General features: G+C 51.6%; 1 protein-coding gene across 3 annotated transcripts in view; it reads right to left on the reverse strand.

The window, feature by feature from the left end:
- The window catches only part of CACNG3 (calcium voltage-gated channel auxiliary subunit gamma 3), a 70,157-nt gene that overhangs the window by 5,561 nt on the left and 44,508 nt on the right, over positions 1-20,088 (reverse strand). For 2 of the 3 annotated variants that reach the window (XM_084641791.1, XM_084641790.1), the window contains one exon: positions 2,587-2,670. The exons of the other annotated variant lie outside the window; for it this stretch is intronic. In XM_084641791.1, the coding sequence (XP_084497917.1) occupies positions 2,587-2,670 (84 nt within the window). The remainder of the gene's footprint in view (positions 1-2,586; positions 2,671-20,088) is intronic. 3 annotated transcript variants of the gene reach the window in all.

Here is a 20,088-nt window from a genome sequence, read left to right on the forward strand (position 1 = left end):
AGGATTGAAGGTGCATTGAGATGGTTATGACTCCTTGATGCTGTGCCAGCCTGGTGTGAGTTAGAGCAGCCGAGAAGTTGCTCTAACTTATGCCACAAAGGGACCTCAGGGCAGTGGAAGATCACTTTCCTCCAGTACACCCTTCTCTGGACACACTCCTTTTGCCACGGTTGGGTGGGCTCAGTTGGTGCAGGTGCTGACTCCACCAGGTTTATGCCAAAGGAGAGTTCCCCTTTCCAAGGATAATTCCCTGCTGGCTGCTTATGTGCAGAATCTGGCCCTTTGCATGGCTTGAGCAACACAAAGGGTTAAGAGCATAACTCAGGGTCTCTAACGAGGTTTCTAATAATAACAAAGTCCCTATGCTACCGGTGGGTCTGCCCAGACCTGCAGGATTGGGGCCTAAGGTCATCAACACTGAAAGGGCCGGCTACTGCCCTCCAGGACAAACCCAGTCCATTCCTTCCCCAGTTATTGCACAGACCTTCTGTCTGTGCTGCCCCCGCCCCCCACCCCTGCCGACTTTAATTCTGCCCATAGAATAGCTCTGCAGACTGGAAACTTCAGGACCTGCTTCACGGTCCATGAGCCAGCAGTACCTACCCTGACCACCATTCAGAATGATGAGTCAGGCCCCTCAAATAATGAATTTGTCTTAAAACCCATGAGATTCTAAAATGAACAAAGTCTGGTTCTTTTTATTTGCCTCCTGGGTTTTAACCTTTCAGGGCCAGGTTTTCCAGCTTTCCCCCACAAACATCAGGACTAGAAATGTACCTTTTCTTTTAGCCTGAAAGCTTATATTCTGGTATAGTCACATGACTCCAGGTGCTGGAGCTTTAGGAAAAACACCACTTCTCATGAGACTGGGGATAGCCCTGAGACTAGCAGTACTGCCATCCCCAAGCATTCAAAAATCATGGGTCAGACCCCCGCCCCCATAATGAAATCAAGATATTTTACCAAAGAACACATCTAGAGTTCTTTTTATTTGCCCTCTGGGTTTTCCAGGCATGCTTTCCAGCTTTTCTCCACATGAGGACTAGAAATTTACTTTTAAAAAAAATGAAATCTGAGACTCTTAAACAACAACATGACTCCAGGAGCTAGGGCTTTACGTAAAAAACCTTTCCTCTCTTTAATTCTCCTCCCCTTGTGAGCCAAGCCATTTCAGTACCAGCTTTGGCGGCATTAAGCCCAGGCAATTACAGAAAACAGGCCTTTTTGCCTTTTTTAATTGGACTTGCAAAGGTTGAGGCCTCCAAAATGGCCAAAGTTAATTAATTCAGCAAACAACTATCTGCTGCTAAAGCAAAGGCATCTAATGGGCTGTGCTCAGGTTTGGGGTTCTCTTCTCCCCATTAGGCCCGTTAAAATAAGCCCAGGGACTATAGAGCAGCCCCATTAAAATGAAATTCTGGGTTTTTTTAAAAAAAGGCTTCTTTTAATCTGCTAAAATGAAAATGTTTGCAGATGTGTGGTGTGCACGCATATATGTGCGATTGTGCACGCATGTGTGTGGGTGTTTGGTGCACATGTGTGAGTGAACACGTGCATTTGTAGTATGTGAGCATAGGTACAATGTTTCTTTGCACACGTGGGTGCATATCTACCTGTGAGTTTGTGTGCATCTGTGTGGAATGCATAGGTGTCCATTTGCACATTTGTGTTTCCATGTTTATTTGCACACACATTTGTGGAGGTGTAAAAGGGATACGGCTCCTTCTTTCAGAATCTGGCCCACCTCCACTATAAGGTTCCTTTCATATAAACACCCATTCGTTTGCTAGGTTTCCTGATCAGGTGAAAAGACAGGGCACCCCAGAAAGCTGGAGGATTCTGCATTTCCTGGGAGGTCTGCCAGGTCTGTTTCCATTCAATCTACTTGCAGTTGACAGCTGTTGGCAGAAGACATGCCAGAGGCATCAGATCCTCACCTCACTGAATGCCAACAATTTCCAGAGCCGGCTGCGGAAACGCAGGACACAAAGGAGGAGAGGAATCACTGTAAAAAAAAAATCCTCTCGCAGCAAAATTGCAAGGGCCTAGCTCCTGACACTGCAGCAGCTGCAGGCTTCCCGGGAGCTGAGGATACTGGATATCTTACAGGACTGGGCCTGGGAAAGGGAGGGACAGATTTGAAAGGGGACAAAGGAGAAAGCTGCTTAAAGATGCTTATGAGATGTGACCTCATGACACCAGCAAACAGAAGGTGCCATTTACTCTGGTCGGGAGGCCATGAACCATAGAAGGACCTTTGCTGATCTGCCTCTACAATTGGCCGGCAAGAACCTGTTGGTGTTGGTTCAAGCAGCAGGAAGCACAGCTCCAGGCCAGGCACGGGCATCCCAAGCAGCACCACAGAGGGGCAGAGGCAGAGCTGATGCCAGAGTGTGTCTGCATATTATGGGAACGAAAGGAACTGCCAGAATTCAGGGAGGAAGTCACCATTTTGGAGAGTGATATTAATATTTCATACATTCTCTCTTTACATTCGTAGAGCCGCTGCTCTCACCCGAGGCTCTGAGGGCACGCCAGGAGGTAACAAGCAGAATCACAAGAGGCCGAGTGTAGACACAGACTTACGTAGGAGGTACTCGGACGTGTCTTGCTCATAATCTGCATCCTCCGGGAAATGATCGATTTTTTTACACACTCCTCGGAACGTTCCTAAGGAAACACAAACCCAATGGACGCATCAGTGGTGTTTTCAAGATCTCTCCAGATGGGTCGAGGAGGGTTTGAGACCCACTCTGGGGATGAGCAGAGAAGGTGCAACGGAAGGTCCGCAAAGCCACCTCCCTGCTACACACAGCTACCATCTGGCTGGCTTCCCTCTGGGTTTAACACCAGCAGCCGAGCTACCCAGGGAATTAGGCTCCAGAGCTGCCTCGGCAGCCTGTGTCTGAGGATTTGACTTTAAAACTTCTCCCCTCCTTGTAGGGCTTGGCCTGGGAGGCATTCCCCACAATCTGGCTTTCAAGTGCCGTCTGTCCACGGGGCAGGCTACCCTGATTCCTTATCAGGCTATTGCGGCACTGCTCTGGCCACTAGGAGATAGTAACTCTTGGAAACTCCTGGCAAGTTTGGGGGTGTGATTGTTTCCCAAAGCAACACAGCCTGCTGTGCCACAAACAGCAACATCTCTTGGCTGCCTTGAAAACCTTCGCCTTATTCACGCCTGCACTCTGTTACAACATCCCACTGCCTAGCTGTGGGTCAGCTAACGAACAGCCACCGAGCAGGTGGGCTGGGTTGTGACGCTGGCTAGTCCCTAGTGGAATGCCATGCACGGGAATCTCTCAAAGACGATTCATTAAGCCCCAGGAACCTTGCACAAAGATCCTTACCGCAGGCCTCTGGCCTCTCGCTCATCCCTGTGTGGCCCAGGCATGAGGGATCCATGCAAATAGCCCCATGCGCTGGCAATTCTAAACCGCTCCTCACGGAGCTCCATCCCACTGATTGGTCCTCAGTAAGCTTCAGCTTCCCAGCAAATGAAGGTTGTGTGTCAATTGACCTCTGGAGCACCCAGCTTTCCATTTCACTCAGGCAGGCCCTTGGAGCTAACCAGGGCAGGATCTGCTTCTACCCTGAACCGTTTATTATTGGCACTCAGGAGTCTCACACACAAGAAAAGGCTGAAGGTTAAAAGTGGCACCTGCCATCTGTCATCACAGCACCCATGAGCACCCAAACCCTCCCCACTTTCCCACCCCTCTCCCAACAGGTTCACAGATTCCTGGCTCCCCCCCCCCGCCCTGTGTGTGCTCCCCGAGGGCGAGGCACCCAACACCCCCTCACTCTGACAGGCTCCCAGAGTTCTGTGCGCTGCACAAACGCCCACTGACCCAGACACAAACACGGACACCGGAGCAGCTAGGAGCTGGCGCTGGGAAAGAGCTCTGGGGAAGGACACGTGTTTTCCGCTCACACCAGGCATCCCACACAGCCACAGCCCCCTATACCTAACGCTGACCCACTTGTTGTGTGACGTCCAATCCTCCCCTCCCCTCCCCACCCCTTCCCTCCCTTGCACTTTGGGGAGGTCGTCAGAGCTGAGGCGTTCCCCTTTCCCTCTGGAGAGCCCTGCTCTTGGGTGGGGTTTGCTGCACTGTGCTCGATTCCTGGGAATTCACTTTGCTCCGTCATTTCCAGGGACACTGCTGCGACCTAGCTGCATCTGCAGGGAAGCCTGACAGATTTAACTCTTCCCAGCTTTGCTTCCTTGGCTGTAGTGCTGACCCTTCGTCACCTCCACAGCAGCCAAACCCGCAGAGGGTCACGTTTGGGCAGCGGAGCCCCCGTGGTGCCACGGTTTTCCTAGGCTCCTGGAACGGCTGGAGCTGACCATCAGAACGTGTTGCTCTCTGAAATTACACATCGATTCCCCCAGTGAGAGGAAGGCCTGTTTGCTAGAGGAAGCTACCTCCGTTTGCTGTCAGTGATCATCTGCGACTCAGTTGTTATTGAGCCAGGCTGGGTTCAGACCAGCGACTTACAGGGAAAATTTGCTTTCCCTTCAGCAAGCCTCTGCGCCAGAGCAGCAATCTGAGCCATCACATTCTCTGTGCACCAGCTGTTCCTCTGCAAGAGTAACTGGGTACCCCACTCTTTTCTGCTCCTGCCTGACCCCATTCCCGTGCCCTGGGGTGGTATTGCTGTGGGCTGTGTCCCCCACCCCCAATGAGGACGCAATTCCTGTAATTATTCTGCAAAGCATGCTGGGACATAGGTGCTGAAACTAGAGGTGCTGGGGGGGTTGCCACACCCCCGACTTGAAGTCATTTCCATCATAGGCAGTTAGGTTCAATGGCTCTCAGAACCCCCACTCTACCAATTGTTCAGCACCCCTGTGCTGGGATATTGAAAGTCACCGTATAAATGTAAACTGTGCTTATTTCTTTTAATAGTCCCAGACCCTGCTATCTTTACTGATCTCCTACAGGATTCAGCGGGCCTGTGTAATTGATCTAACCTGAGTGGTTTGCCCTCTCTCTGGCTAGCGGTGCTGCACAGTGGTTGCATTGTTGTACTGGGAACTATTCTCAGCATCCGATGCAGTGAGCTGTAGCTCCCGAAACCTCATGCTCAAATGAATGGGTTAGTCTCTAAGGTGCCCCAAGTCCTCCTTTTCTTTTTGCGAATACAGACTAACACGGCTGCTCCTCTGAACCCTGTCATTCTCAGCCCTGTTATTATTCTGCAGTTATGTACAGCCTGCCTCTGGCTAGTATTCAACTGAGTCTCACTTTCCTCCCTGTGTGATATACAGAGGCACTTGTCTCGAAAGCCGGCCAGTTGAAAGCGTGCTTGTCCAGCACTGACGCTGCCTGACGGGCCGAAAGGCACGAATGAACGTTCCTTTTCTTCTGTTAAGCTCAAATAAAGCAGGCAAGGCAACAATTTGCTCTCACTGCCCGCCCGCTTCGGGCAAATCCTTCACTGGGTTTTTAGTGGAGAATCATTCAGTGGGTCTGTAGATAAAATCCTCCCAGCCCTTTCACTCCACATTCTCTCATTTGAATGGAAAGCCCTGCAAGTTATGAGCTCATCTGTTACCACTTGGGAAAACTTTCCCAGGCTTCAGCCCTGCCACTGTGCCTGTCTGACTGGGAGGGATAGCTCAGTGGTTTGAGCATTGGCTTGCTAAACCCAGGGTTGTGAGTTCAATCCTTGAGGGGGGCATTTAGGGATCAGGGCAAAAATTGGGGATTGGTCCTGCTTTGAGCAGGGGGTTGGACTAGATGACCTCCTGAGGTCCCTTCCAACCCTGATATTCTATGATACTAAGAGGGAGGCTCATGTCATCTCCTCCCAGGCTAAGTACTGGACTGCTCTGCTAGATAACCCAACAAAGACACAGATTGCCAAGCTGCTGCTCGTGCTCAGAGGCACAAGAGCGTTCAGAGAGATCAGCCCCTCTTCCTCACAGTGTGGCCTCTTCTCTCTAGCTACTTATCTGTAAAGAGGAGCAGCTCTGATCTGCTGACCTGCAAACACATAGTGTGAATGGCCAGACAGGCAGACCAGGATCCTGAGCAGTGGGTATAATAGGCCAGGGGATGCTAAGCCTCGGGCAGTAGGAGCAGGGCAGGGGACTAGCCTCCCCGAATGGGGTGTTCAGGCACTGCCCATGATCCTGAGACACATGGGAACCTATTTGAATAAAATAAGGTCTGGGCCAAACCTTTGCCTAAAACAGAGATTTTTTTGGCGTATAGATAAATTCAGTTAAACTTTAAACAAACAAAAGGTCCTGAGAACACCTCCGTCTCTGGCTGCTTCCCCATGCTGCTCACCTTGGCATCCGTGGGAGAGCTGCTGGGAAGGTCAAAGGCAGCAGGACAGCGGCCTGGCTGGGTTTCAGCCAGGACTGGGGATAAAGAAGCCACAGGGAAGCCTGGTCTCATGGGACAGATTCTGATCTGAGTTGCACAGGGAACATCGATGCTGTAGCTGCTAGAGCACGGCTTGGTACCGCACCTGGAGAGCCCTAGTGCGGCTACGTCGGACATCACGTAGTTAACCCACCTCTCCGAGAGGGGAGAACTCTGCTGATGGAAGAATTCTTCCGTCGACCTGGCCATGGGGTTGGGGCGACCTAATTACACCGCAAAAGGTGCAACATTTTCCACAGCCCTGAGTGATACTGCTAGGCTGAGCTAGTTTTTAGGTGATCAGGCCACAGATGCAAACCCAGACAACAGCAGTGTAACTGAAACCAGGATCCCCTTAGAGCTGGTTGAAAGAATTCCTGCAAAACGTTTTTTTCATTGGAATTTGCCGATTTGTCAAAATTAAAACGTTTCACAGGGACCGTCTGATTTCAGTTAAGTTCCTCTTTAACCCAAGAAGGTTTCAAACCCTGCCTGCCAGGAACACTTCCTTTGGAAATCTGCCTGGTTTCATGCCAGCTTTCCTGCCCAGATCCTTGGCAGTACACCTGGTGGGCTGCTGGAGACCCCAGGGCTTCCATGGTCCATGACTCTGGGACAGCCCGCCACGCAGATTGCCCCTTGGTCAGTGACCCCAGGGCTTCCACAGTCTGTGGCTCTGGGGGCAGCCTGCCAGATGGACTACACGGTGGCCAGGTGCCCCAGGGCTTCCAGGCTCTGCAGGGCGTTCTACCCTTGAGCCAGGGCTCCATTCCCTTTTGCAGAGAATTTTGAAATTTTGGGTTTTATTCCAAATCATTATGAAACCAAATTTGGAAATCTCAAACTCTTCCAGGAAATGCGATGACCTGTCTTTGCCCAGCTCTAGTCCTGTTCTTAATATTTACAACCACAGAAGTTTGTGGAGATTTGTGTAGCCTCTAGCACCCTGATCCAGCATCACACTCAAGTATGTGCTTAATTTTAAATAGTCTCACTGAAGTCAACTGGGACTGCTCAGATGCTCAAAGAAAAACACATGCTAGAAAGCTTTGCTGGATACAGGCCCAGGGGGGCACCCAGTGGTCCATGCATATCTCAGGCTCCTCCAGTTTTTCACTGGTGTAAAAAGAACAGGAGGACTAGTGGCACCTTAGAGACTAACCAATTTATTTGAGCATGAGCTTTCGTGAGCCGCAGCTCACTGCATCGGTGTAATTCCACTAGTTTCAGTGAAGTTACTCTGGATTTACACTGGTGTAGCTGGGATCTGACCTGACTCCCAGACCTTCAGAAGCATCTTGGAGAGAACCCTCTGCGTCATCTCTGACTCCTCTACGTGGCTGCTGCGTGGAGTCCCGGGGACAAAACGAACCACAGAGAATAGCACACCAGCCGTCGCAAGCAGGAGCACGTTAGTCCGACTATAGGAGCAATTCCTACTCTGCAACAGGGCTCAGATTTCAAGCATTCAAATTCAATCCAGACGGTCAAAAATGCAAATAATTTCAAAATATGAGTAAATTCAAGGAAGCTGTAATCTGTACAACACATATACAATGCACATACTGACTCAAACACACCCAGATCCAGCACACACACTACACACATCCTGACCCAGCATATATACGCAGTGCCATTAGAAACGTGTTCTGACCCAGCGCAGGCATATGCCCCCCCGCGCACACACACACTGATTCAGCATACACCCACTCCCATATACGCACAGACCCACTCTGCACACCCTGCCGCCACACACGTCCGCACTGAGAAACACATGGGCCACGTGCAAAGTGGTAGAATCCTTCGCCAGGAAGAGATTCGGACATGGCTCAAACGGAAAGAGTCCGATTCTTCGCTGCTGATTAAGAAACAAGGGTTCTGCATTAAATGAGTCTAAACCTTACAGTGGCTGCACTTAGAAATCAATTTATAACCTTCCTGGTGCCTCCTTCAAATCCATTTGGCTTCACTCGCATCTCAAAGCTACACAAAGTCTGAGCTCTGTTCTATTCAATATAGATCTGCCCTTTGTGCCTTTTAATGGCTGGAATGCTCCTATTAGCGAAGAGCATGGTGCACAGTGTGTGGAACTTTACAAGACCTTTCCCAAGTGCACTGGCTCACTCTCAGAGTCTGAACATCTCCAGCTGTCATAAACTCCTGGGCAGGGTCATGGGGCCAGCATTCATTATCTGATTAGAGAGAGAGAGAGAAATGTTTTCGCTTGATACAGTGTGGGAGAGAAGTTTGGAGACAAAGTCAGTCTATTGGTGACGTGTGGAAATGAGAATACTAATTTCCCTGGGTTTTATCTCTTCTGAAGTTCTCCTTGTCAGTCTAAACCAGCACGGGGAGCCCTGGCCGGTGCTGGAACATGGCTGAGCATCAGGCTGGCTGATTCAGCTGTGAGCAGAGGTTAAAGTAAGCCGGTACGCCCCGGTACGGCGTACTGGTAAGAGCTGGTGCGCTGTACCAGGACCGGCTTTCCGAGAGGGCAATTTAAAGCCCTGGGGTAGCGGCGGCGGGGCTGTGGCGGGGATTTAAGGGGCCCCGGAGCTCCAGCCGCTGCTACTGCCCCGGGGCCCTTTAAATCCCGGCCTGAACCCTGCTACCCGAGCCACCCCTACTGCCCTGGCCCTTTAAATCCCCGCCGGAGCCCTGCTGCCAAAGCCCTGGGGTAGCAGCGAAGGGGCTCCGGCGGGCTCTTTAAATCCCCGATGGAGCCCGGCCACCGCTATCCCAAGGCTCGGGCAGCAGGGCTCAGGCGGGGATTTAAAGGGCCAAGGCAGTAGGGGTGGCTCGGGCAGCAGGGTTCAGGCCGGGATTTAAAGGGCTCGGGGCTCCGGCAGCTGCTACCACAGTGGAGCCCCAAGCCCTTTAAAGCTCTGCCAGAACCCTGGGGTAGCGGTGGCAGCCGGGAGCCCCCGGGGCTTGGGGGTGATTTAAAGGGCCCAGGGCTCCGCTGTGATAGCTGGAGCCCTGGGCCCTTTAAATCACCCCCGAGCCCCAGGGCTCCCAGCCGCCTCTGCAGCTGGTAGCTCGGGGGTGATTTAAAGGGCCCCGGGCTCCCAGGGATTTAAGGTCCTGCCGCTTCCGGTTGAGGCCACGCCCCCTGCTCAGGACTCCGGTGTACCGGTGAGTCCTCTAACTTACTTTCACCCCTGGCTGCGAGGCAGGTCCAGACTTCACTGTGGGGAACCTGGTCTGGCTTTTTAGATACGCCTAATAGATGACTGGCCAAAGGACACAGGAATGGGGTGTGGGAGAGGGAGAGGGTTAACCCACATGGCTTTCCATGATGTTCCACATCCCACAATGTTTCATGCGTGTTGGCATGTCTGTAACCCTTCTGCCCGTCAGAGTTGGCAGCAACAAGGGCCGGGTTCAATATCTAGGGGTTCCATTCCAATAACACAATGCAAACCGGCTCAAGCCCCCACCCAGTGACCTGGGACCAATATATACCACCCCCGCTGGGCGCCTCCAAGAGGCAATACTTCCCCTCTCGCAAGCACATAGTCTGAGTGTAGCAAAAGTCTTTTAATAACAGAGAGAAACAATGTGGCATTATGTTGGGGAAACACCACCAACAGGATTCATAACACAACCCATGAGCAAAAACAACCCCACCCCAGGCAAATTGGGGCATGCCCTTTTCCCTTTGGTTCTTGAGTCCAGCAACCCCAAATCACCCAAAGTCCCAAAAGTCCAATGCCCCAAAAGTCTCTGTCCCTGGTCAGGGCAGCCCCAGAGTTCGAAAGTTTATCGGCGGAGCTTTACCTCCCAATCTGGGTGGAAATGGGACAGGGGTAAGAGGCACCTTACGTGATCTGAAGCTGACCGCCCCATAGCTCCATAGCGGCGCTCCGCTCCGCCAGCCGCCCCACGAACTCCTTCGCTCAGCTGCGCTCCGCTCCGCCAGCCGCCCCACGAACTCCTTCACTCAGCTGCGCTCCGCTCTGCCAGCCGCCCCACGAACTCCTTCACTCAGCTCCATGGCCCACAAGCAGCTCCTGCCATCCACACACTGCTCCGCGTCGAACTGCTTCACCAGCCGTCCCGCAAATTGCTCCACAATATATCTTCAGGCTCCCCCACTACTTAACACAACACTCAGTGATTTCAGCTCTTAGGTGAATTCAGCTTATAGTAGGGGAGCCCCAGTGCTGGTGCACTGTCAGCCCAAAGTGAGCTCAGCAGCCTATAACTAGACTTCTAATGAAATCAAAATTAGCTCTGATATTCCACAGTGGAGAGAGGAGGAAGTGCAATCAGCATGTAAGGCCCTCACCAAGGGGCCCATGCCACCAAGTATTAATACTTGTCCCCAGCCTCTCTCCATTCACACAGTTTTGGAACCCATGACCCTTGCCTAGCGAGTGCTACTTAGTTGATGGTGAATCCCTCCATCATAACAAAAGGCCACGTACAGTTCCAAGCACAGTTCCCATAATCAGGGTAATAGCAATTTATTCTTCCTGCCCCAATAACAGAGACACTGGGGATCCCACAGCAGCCAAAGTGACCATTTGGGCAGCTATGGTCTCATTCTAGGCGTGGTGGGTGTGCCTATGCAAATGAGATCGGCCCCTGAAGTTCTTTTCCACAACTTGCCACACCTCACCACCAGATGTCAGGGTGGAGCTCATCCTGACACTGCTTACATCCTCCCCCCAGCCGAGACTTTGTCGTCCCGACAAATCACACTCCCTTTATACCAACTCATTGGTTTCCTCCAAAGGGCCTCAGGAAGCCCACTTTAGCTTCCACAAGCCTGTGTGCTAAATGTATTGGCTCCTCACTAGTCACCCCAGGTGCATCATAAGTTAACCGTTTCACTGGTCTTATCACCCTGTCTCGTCTATTGAGAATCTCTGTTGCCGAAGTAAGGGGAACATCCTCTTGAGTGACGGATGGAGAGGCTTCCCTGGAGGGTCCCTCGGCTACTGGCGTAGGCCCCTGCACTCCTAGTTCTAACGCTGGAGGGTCCAAGGTGCCCAGGACATCCTCTACCTGTCTGTCCCCATTGTCCAATAACCTGTGTTTGTCATCACAGGGGGGTCTCATCAGCAGCACCGGGGTATCAGAAAGGGGCCTAAATAGTTCCGCCAATGGGTTTAGGGCGGAAAAGGGAGAACTCTCGTTTGGTTCAGCTGATCGAGACTGAAATCTTGTCTCCATCCCAGGATACACCAGGGTTGTGTCTTCCTCCTCAGACTCACTCTCAGATGTGCAGAATAGGGGTAAGTTAGCTGCAGGGGGCCCACTGTCTGTGTTGGATGGCGGCTTTGGTCTAGCACCTCTGTTCTGCCCGGCGGCCCTGCCGTGGCCCATCTCACAAGGGGTGCTTACCAATTCCCCCACAGGGAGCAAAAGGTTTCTATGCACCGTCTTTATTTGCCCTGGACCGTCTTCAGGTTTGATCTTGTAGACCGGCAGATCTCCCAGCTTTTCCATCACCAGGTAAGGTATTGCCTTCCATCTGTCAGCTATCTTGTGTTTGCCAGCAATACCCAAATTTCGCAGCAGGACTCTGTCCCCCGGCTGGAGCTCCTGCGAACGCACTCTAGCATCATATCGATGTTTGTTGCGGTCTGCGTTCTTCCGAGCCGCAGCGGTAGCTAAGCGATAAGCATCCCGCAGCTTTTCTCTTAGTCGGGATACATATTGCTGATGAGTTTCATAGCTATCTCCATCCTCTGATACACCAAAGCACAAGTCTATGGGTAATCTTGGTTCTCGCCCAAACATCAAGAGATATGGGGTGACTCCCGTAGCATCGTTCTTTGTGGCATTGTAGGCATGCACCAGAAATGCGACATGCTGGCTCCAGGTTGCCTTCTGCTCTGGTCGCAAAGTTCCCAACATATCTAATAGGGTTCGATTGAACCTCTCTGGCTGAGGATCACCTTGGGGGTGATAAGGCGTTGTCCTAGACTTTTTAATTCCTGCTATCTTCAGCACCTCCTTCAGAAGGTGACTCTCAAAATCCCGCCCCTGATCAGAGTGTATCCGAGCCGGGAATCCATAGACTGAGAAATATTTGTCCCACAATACTCGAGCAACGGTGGTGGCCCTCTGATCACGTGTGGGATATGCTTGTGCATACCGTGTAAAATGGTCAGTCACTACTAGAATGTTTCCAACATTCCTCTTGTCTACCTCTACAGACAAGAAATCAATGCATACCAACTCCAAAGGTTTGTTGCTGGTGATGTTCTTGAGATATGCAGCCCTCGTGGGCAGAGTTTTCCTTTGAACACATCGAGCGCAAGTCTCACATTTCCTGCGAACATCTTCAGCCATTCGGGGCCAATAGAACCTACTACGAATAAGTTCCAGGGTCCTCTCCATCCCTAAATGCCCAAAGTCATCATGCAGGGCCCTCATGGCCAGGGCTCTGTACTTTTTTGGCAGTACTAGTTGTGCTCGTTGTTTTTGTAAAGGGTCAGTGGTCATTCGGTGTAGCACTCCCTGAATCAGTTTTAGTTTGGTCCATTCTCTCAATAGTAGTTTACCCTCCGGGTTAGGTGGGACAACCGCAGTTGGGCTTCGCCCCTCCCTTTTGGCAAGTAGTGTATCACGAATGTCAATATCTTGCCGCTGGGCTTCTTGCCAGTCAGCCGCATTGAGCATGGGCAAAGGAGATTGGTCTAATGCAATATAGTTCACCGAAGCAGAAGGCATGCATTCAGGGGGCAGGCCCAAAGCTTCTGCAACACATCCCTGAAAGTCTTCACGGGCCTCTGGCTCTCGGCGACTCACACTGCAAATAGCTCTCACTCCATCTGTGGGTATCACAGCAACTTCTGGAGCCTGCGGACGCCTGGACAATGCATCTGCATCTACATTGCTTCTCCCTGATCGGTACTGAATGCTGAACTCATAGCTAGCCAAGGCGGCCACCCATCTCTGCCCTGTAGCATCCAGCTTAGCACTTGTTAACACATAAGTCAGTGGATTGTTGTCTGTCCACACCTGGAACTGAGCACCATACAAGTAGTCTCGAAATTTCTCAGTGATGGCCCATTTCAAGGCCAAAAACTCCAGCTTGTGGGTGGGATAGCGAGTTTCACTATCAGACAATCCTCGGCTGGCAAAGGCTACAGGTTTACATTTGCCTTCCACTTCCTGGTACAGGACTGCTCCCAGACCCTCCAAACTGGCATCAGTATGCAGGATAAATGGTTTGCTTGGGTCAGCAAAAACTAGGACTGGAGCATGAGTTAGGCAAGTAATGATTTCTCGAAAAGCCCTTTCACATCTCTCATCCCACCGTGGCCCAAATGGTGCAAAGGGGCCATTGTGTCTCTGCACAGGAGGCTTTGGGGACCTCCCCTTATTCTTGGACTTAGATTTGTTCTTGCTGAACTGATGTCCCCTGGTAAGATCATTCAGAGGCTTTACAATCGTAGCATAGTTTTTCACAAATCTGCGGTAGTAGCCACTAAATCCAAGGAAGGTCTTGAGTTCTCTGTAGTTACTTGGACGTGGCCATGTAGTGAGTGCTTCTATTTTATCAGGATCAGTACTCACACCTTCTTGGGACACAATGTGACCCACATACTTCACTGAGGTTCTGCAGAACTGGCATTTGTCAATTGAAAGCTTCAGACCATAATCCTCCAACCTATCAAGCACTTTAAGAAGTCTTTCTTCATGCTCCTCTAAGGTTCTTCCAAACACAATCAGGTCATCCAAATAAACTAACACTTGCAGTAAATTCATGTCTCCCACAACTTTCTCCATGAGACGTTGAAAGGTGGCAGGTGCTCCAGAAATCCCTTGGGGCATGCGTTCAAACTCATAAAACCCTAATGGGCAGATGAAGGCTGTCTTCTCCTTATCTTCTTCTCCCAGAGGGATCTGGTAGTATCCACTTCGAAGATCCAACACAGAGAACCACTGGCTTCCCAGCAAACAGTCTAAGGCGTCTTGCACTCGAGGCATAGTGTACTGGTCGACCACAGTACGGCTGTTTAGGGTGCGGTAGTCAATACACATCCGGATTTTCCCATTCTTTTTGCGGACTACCACAATGGGTGAGGCGTATGGGCTGCGGGACTCTGTAATGATGCCATTCGCAGCCAGCTCCTGAAGATGATGTCGCACATCTTCCATCTCAGAGAGAGCAATCTTCCTAGATCTCTCCCTGAAAGGTCGAGAGTCATGTAGTCTGATATTGTGCTCTACTCCTTTTGCACATCCCACATCCCACTCATGCAGTGAGAACACCTTGGATCTTTCACAAAGTTTCTTCCTCAGGCGATCTTTCCAGTCCTCGGACACTGGTGAATCTCCAAAGTCAAACTTTGCTGGGTCTATTGCCGAAACTGGAGTTTCATACTGGGGTTTTACAATCGACTCAGGCTCAAAGAGGTCTGCTATCTTTTGTCCTTGCTTCACAAAAATATCACGACTCGTTTCATTAGCAATCAATATAGTCACCCTTTCCTGGGCTTCAGCAGGTAGGGTTATGACTCCACTGGGGACCAGCACTCCTTCAGGGAGCTCTCCTCCCATCGGCTGCTCTATCATTGCTAACGTCCCTTTACTGCCTTTCAGACAGGTACTCATGACAAGCACTTCTTGCTCCGTCCTTGCAGGCACTACTAAGGGGGTTGTGCCCGCGTACTTCAGTGCCCCAAGCGGTAGCTCAGATGTGTCCCTTTTAGCGCTCTCAATTTTCCTATAGGCTTCAGCACAAAGCGTATGGATCATCAGGGTATTCAGGTACTGGTCCCCAGCCCGCCTTCTGCAGTAATCCGCGAGTACCTTGAAGAGACTGGAGTTGGTCCCTATCAGCACAGACACATCAGAAGTCCCTTTAGGGTCAGGGCATATTAAGGCAGCTGTGTCTACCTCTTCTCTTACCCCAGCAACCTCCTCTGGGAATTCCAGGTGCACTATGACATACCCTTGATAGGGGTATTCATCCATGCTGAGGCCACATAGGCCAAGGCCAGTCAGTGGCTGTATAGGCAGGTGCCTAAGCATCTGTTGGTAGAATGACTGAAATATAATAGTCACTTGAGATCCAGTGTCAAGCACTGCTTTACACTCCACCCCTTCGATCCTCACCATGACCTCTGCTCGAGGCCCTATCAGTCCTGCAGGGATCCCAGCTGGACAGTCTTTTCTGGGGGAATCTTCAAATCCTGCAGACCTGGGGGGTCCCCGTCCCCAGACCCTCTGGCAGCTACCGGATCTCTCCCAACTGATCCTCAGCTTTCCATACACTAAGGAGGGGTTTTCTTCATTACGGCACTTGGCAGCACTGTGTCCATCCTGACCACATCGGTAGCAGAAGAATTGACCTTTCCCCCTTCGCCTGGGGGGGATGGTGGCTCTAAGTGCGGGCTTCTCAATCGCCACAGTTTGAGGCTTCTTATTCCTAGAAGTCTTAACTCGGTCAACGGTACTTTGCAGCTCAGCTATCCGTTCCGTCAGGACCTGCATTTGTTGGGCAAGTTCCTCTCTGGTGCTCACCATCAGTACACTGGCCATTTGCAGTGGTGTTGTGCTGGCTGGCTCCGATGTTTGGGCTTCCCAAAACTCACTGGCAGCCTGCCTTTCTTCCTCCTCTCGGACCTCTTTTATCAGCTGGGAGTAACTTGGGGGATGTTCCCGTCGTTCTCTTAGCCGGAGATGAAGTAGAATCGGGTTCTGATACTGAGTTCCTCTTACAATTTGAGCCAGTCTGGTCTGATCCATCTGCTCAGCAGTCACTGCTCCCCTCATGACAGCTCTCTGAAGCAGTCTCTCCAGTCTCTGTATGTAGGCTGAAGCCTTCTCGCCCTTTTGTTGTCGGGAATTAAGGAACTTACAGTAGCTGTCTTCAGGGCCCTCTACGCTCCCAAAGTTGTGTTCAAGGGCCTCTAGGCAGTCCTTCACACTGACCCCAGGGTCAATGAGCTTCAGGGTGCGAATCACATCTAATGCTGGGCCGCCAAGGCTCTCTATAAGGCATCTTCGCTTTTCTGCATCTGGTACGGCCCACTCTTGCAGCATTTCAGTGGTATGCTCTAACCAGGGTTCAAACTCCTCCTCCCCAGCAAATAATCTTAACTTACGACAAGAGTCTGACTCAGCATGGGGAAGCACAACCTTTTCCAATATTTGCCCCAGAGCTTTTGTCCAATCATCAGCCGAGGCTGCAGCCTCTGAGCTAGAAGCTGCTGAGCCAGGGCCCAACAAACCTGACATATTAGCCATTATACAAACAGTAATTTCCTCAAAATATAAGCACAAACAAAAAAAAATATAAATTGTTTCCCAATGTAGTGGATCACTCAACAGGTGCTTGCGAGGGGTACTGACCCAGGCGATCCCGGACGAGCCCCCAAAAATGTAACCCATCTGCCCGTCAGAGTTGGCAGCAACAAGGGCCGGGTTCAATATCTAGGGGTTCCATTCCAATAACACAATGCAAACCGGCTCAAGCCCCCACCCAGTGACCTGGGACCAATATATACCACCCCCGCTGGGCGCCTCCAAGAGGCAATACTTCCCCTCTCGCAAGCACATAGTCTGAGTGTAGCAAAAGTCTTTTAATAACAGAGAGAAACAATGTGGCATTATGTTGGGGAAACACCACCAACAGGATTCATAACACAACCCATGAGCAAAAACAACCCCACCCCAGGCAAATTGGGGCATGCCCTTTTCCCTTTGGTTCTTGAGTCCAGCAACCCCAAATCACCCAAAGTCCCAAAAGTCCAATGCCCCAAAAGTCTCTGTCCCTGGTCAGGGCAGCCCCAGAGTTCGAAAGTTTATCGGCGGAGCTTTACCTCCCAATCTGGGTGGAAATGGGACAGGGGTAAGAGGCACCTTACGTGATCTGAAGCTGACCGCCCCATAGCTCCATAGCGGCGCTCCGCTCCGCCAGCCGCCCCACGAACTCCTTCGCTCAGCTGCGCTCCGCTCCGCCAGCCGCCCCACGAACTCCTTCACTCAGCTGCGCTCCGCTCTGCCAGCCGCCCCACGAACTCCTTCACTCAGCTCCATGGCCCACAAGCAGCTCCTGCCATCCACACACTGCTCCGCGTCGAACTGCTTCACCAGCCGTCCCGCAAATTGCTCCACAATATATCTTCAGGCTCCCCCACTACTTAACACAACACTCAGTGATTTCAGCTCTTAGGTGAATTCAGCTTATAGTAGGGGAGCCCCAGTGCTGGTGCACTGTCAGCCCAAAGTGAGCTCAGCAGCCTATAACTAGACTTCTAATGAAATCAAAATTAGCTCTGATATTCCACAGTGGAGAGAGGAGGAAGTGCAATCAGCATGTAAGGCCCTCACCAAGGGGCCCATGCCACCAAGTATTAATACTTGTCCCCAGCCTCTCTCCATTCACACAGTTTTGGAACCCATGACCCTTGCCTAGCGAGTGCTACTTAGTTGATGGTGAATCCCTCCATCATAACAAAAGGCCACGTACAGTTCCAAGCACAGTTCCCATAATCAGGGTAATAGCAATTTATTCTTCCTGCCCCAATAACAGAGACACTGGGGATCCCACAGCAGCCAAAGTGACCATTTGGGCAGCTATGGTCTCATTCTAGGCGTGGTGGGTGTGCCTATGCAAATGAGATCGGCCCCTGAAGTTCTTTTCCACAACTTGCCACACCTCACCACCAGATGTCAGGGTGGAGCTCATCCTGACACTGCTTACATGTCAGATAGTTTTAGTTCCTGTGTTGTGTGTGTGTGTTTTGGGGACGGTAAAGTACAGAAGGAGCCATTCCATAGTAGTGTATACAGGAGAATACACCAAGAATTTAACAAGATTCACAAAGGGATTGTGCATTTCTATGGATCTCAAAAGTATCCAGCATTATTGTAATTAATGCTAACAGCCATTTTGGCAGGGACATGAAACCTCTAGCTTCAGGGCTTTAGAGAGCAGGATGAGACCTAACGTGGGGGCAGATAATCCCATGGCTGCTGCTGTGGTGGGATCTTACACCTTCCCCAAAGCGGCTGACACAGGCCACTGCCAGCCACAGGATACTGGGGTAGATGGACCTTGGGTCTGAAACCATCTGGCAATTCCTAGGTTCCTAAGCCTGGTATAGAAAGCATGTCCGTTCTCGGGCAACCACGGATACTGACAGGACAGCAAATTATTTGGAAATTGCAATTCTAACACCCTCCCACACACCCACACACACACTCCTCATTCTGGAACAAAAAATGTGACAAACTGAACAGCTGAAGGGGTGGGGAAGAGCGGTGTCATTCCTAAAGCCTGCGAGCTGCCTGGATACCACAGAGGTGGGCTTGGGACGAGAAAACAGATCCAGGCAGACAAGCAGGCAGCAGGACTTGGACTGCCCAAGTTCTAACTGATGCAGCAGTAGGGTTGCCAACCCTCCAGGATTGTCCTGGAGTCTCCAGGGACTAAAACTTTAATGAAAGATTATGTCATATGATGAAACCTCCAGGAATACGTCCAACCGAAAGTGGCAACCCTACGCAGCTGGTCCAGAGGACACCATCGCAGCCTACAGCAGGCCGTGGTGGAAGCACCGACCAAAGCAGGCCAGCAATCTGGTACCGCTTGGTAGCACTTGCTCTCCTGTCTGCCATCATGTGTGCTGTGCGTGGGTTGCTGCCAGGGCAGAGCCTGCTCAGCTGGGAGCAAGGAAGGCAGGTGGGGCACTCACTCTGCTGTGAGCTGCTTGACATGGGATCTGGACAGAGCTGTCTCCAGGAAGGTCTGTAGGGTGCATGGGCAGAGGGCACAGGGTCCTAGGCAGCCATAAAGGTCACCGAGATCTCATGCCCAGGCTGCAGGGAAGGGGCCACCCCAGGGAGAAAAAAGGCTATTGCAAGGGAAGGGACATACGATTCAGTGGCAGTTCCTGGGCTGGCGAGAGCATGGAGGGCTGGCCATGCTCCTGACACACTCTGCTGCCCTCCCCACCACAGGGGCACTGGGCCAACTCTGGGGGAGGAGATCTGGCTCCCTGTTTGGTTTGGATGGGGAACAAAGTGCCTAGAGCTGGACTCACCAAGGAGCTGCAGGAGAAGGGTGCTAGGGCCCAGCTGAACAGACTCAAAGGCCACTGGCTGCGGGACCAAGGTGCTGCACAGGTCACTGTGTACCCGGGGGAAGCTAAGCCCTGAGGAAGGGGAATCGTCAGAAGAGAGGAAAGGGGAGAGAGGGAGCGAGAGCCGAGCTGGGGAGGGAAGGGGTGAGAAAGGGCCCCCGGGGAAGAAGTTGAGGGAGGGTGTGAGAGTGACAGACAGACAGACAGAGAGCTCTGGCTCCCAGCGCCAGCCGCCATGTAATGTGCGCAAAGCCAGCCGCGCGCTTCCCGAGCTGCCCATCACCCAGCCCTGCGCCCCGCAGAATCTATTTTATGCTTTGACATTTATCTAGGATTTTTTACTCCACGCTATTCATTAACCCAAGATAGTTACCATGGCAACCGTTAAGTCACATGACACCCAGAAAAAATGCCCAGCTTTTGAGCAAACAGCACAACAGTGTAATTCAGAGAGAACGATCCTGGAGCCCGAATGCTGATGGCTCCCCCACAACACAGACTTGGCCTTCTCCCCTCACCCTGATTCAGGAGCACTGGGGATGGGGACAGGAGGTAGCCCCCGTTCTCTGTCAACCCTCTGTGTGCGTTTCCAGATAGGGCGGTCTAGGAAGAGGGAAGCTGCGGCAGTGTCTACGGGATCCCCCTGTATGTAC

The sequence above is a fragment of the Lepidochelys olivacea genome, assembly GCF_965140295.1.
Source record: "Lepidochelys olivacea isolate rLepOli2 genome assembly, chromosome: 10".
NCBI classification, from domain to species: domain Eukaryota; kingdom Metazoa; phylum Chordata; order Testudines; family Cheloniidae; genus Lepidochelys; species Lepidochelys olivacea.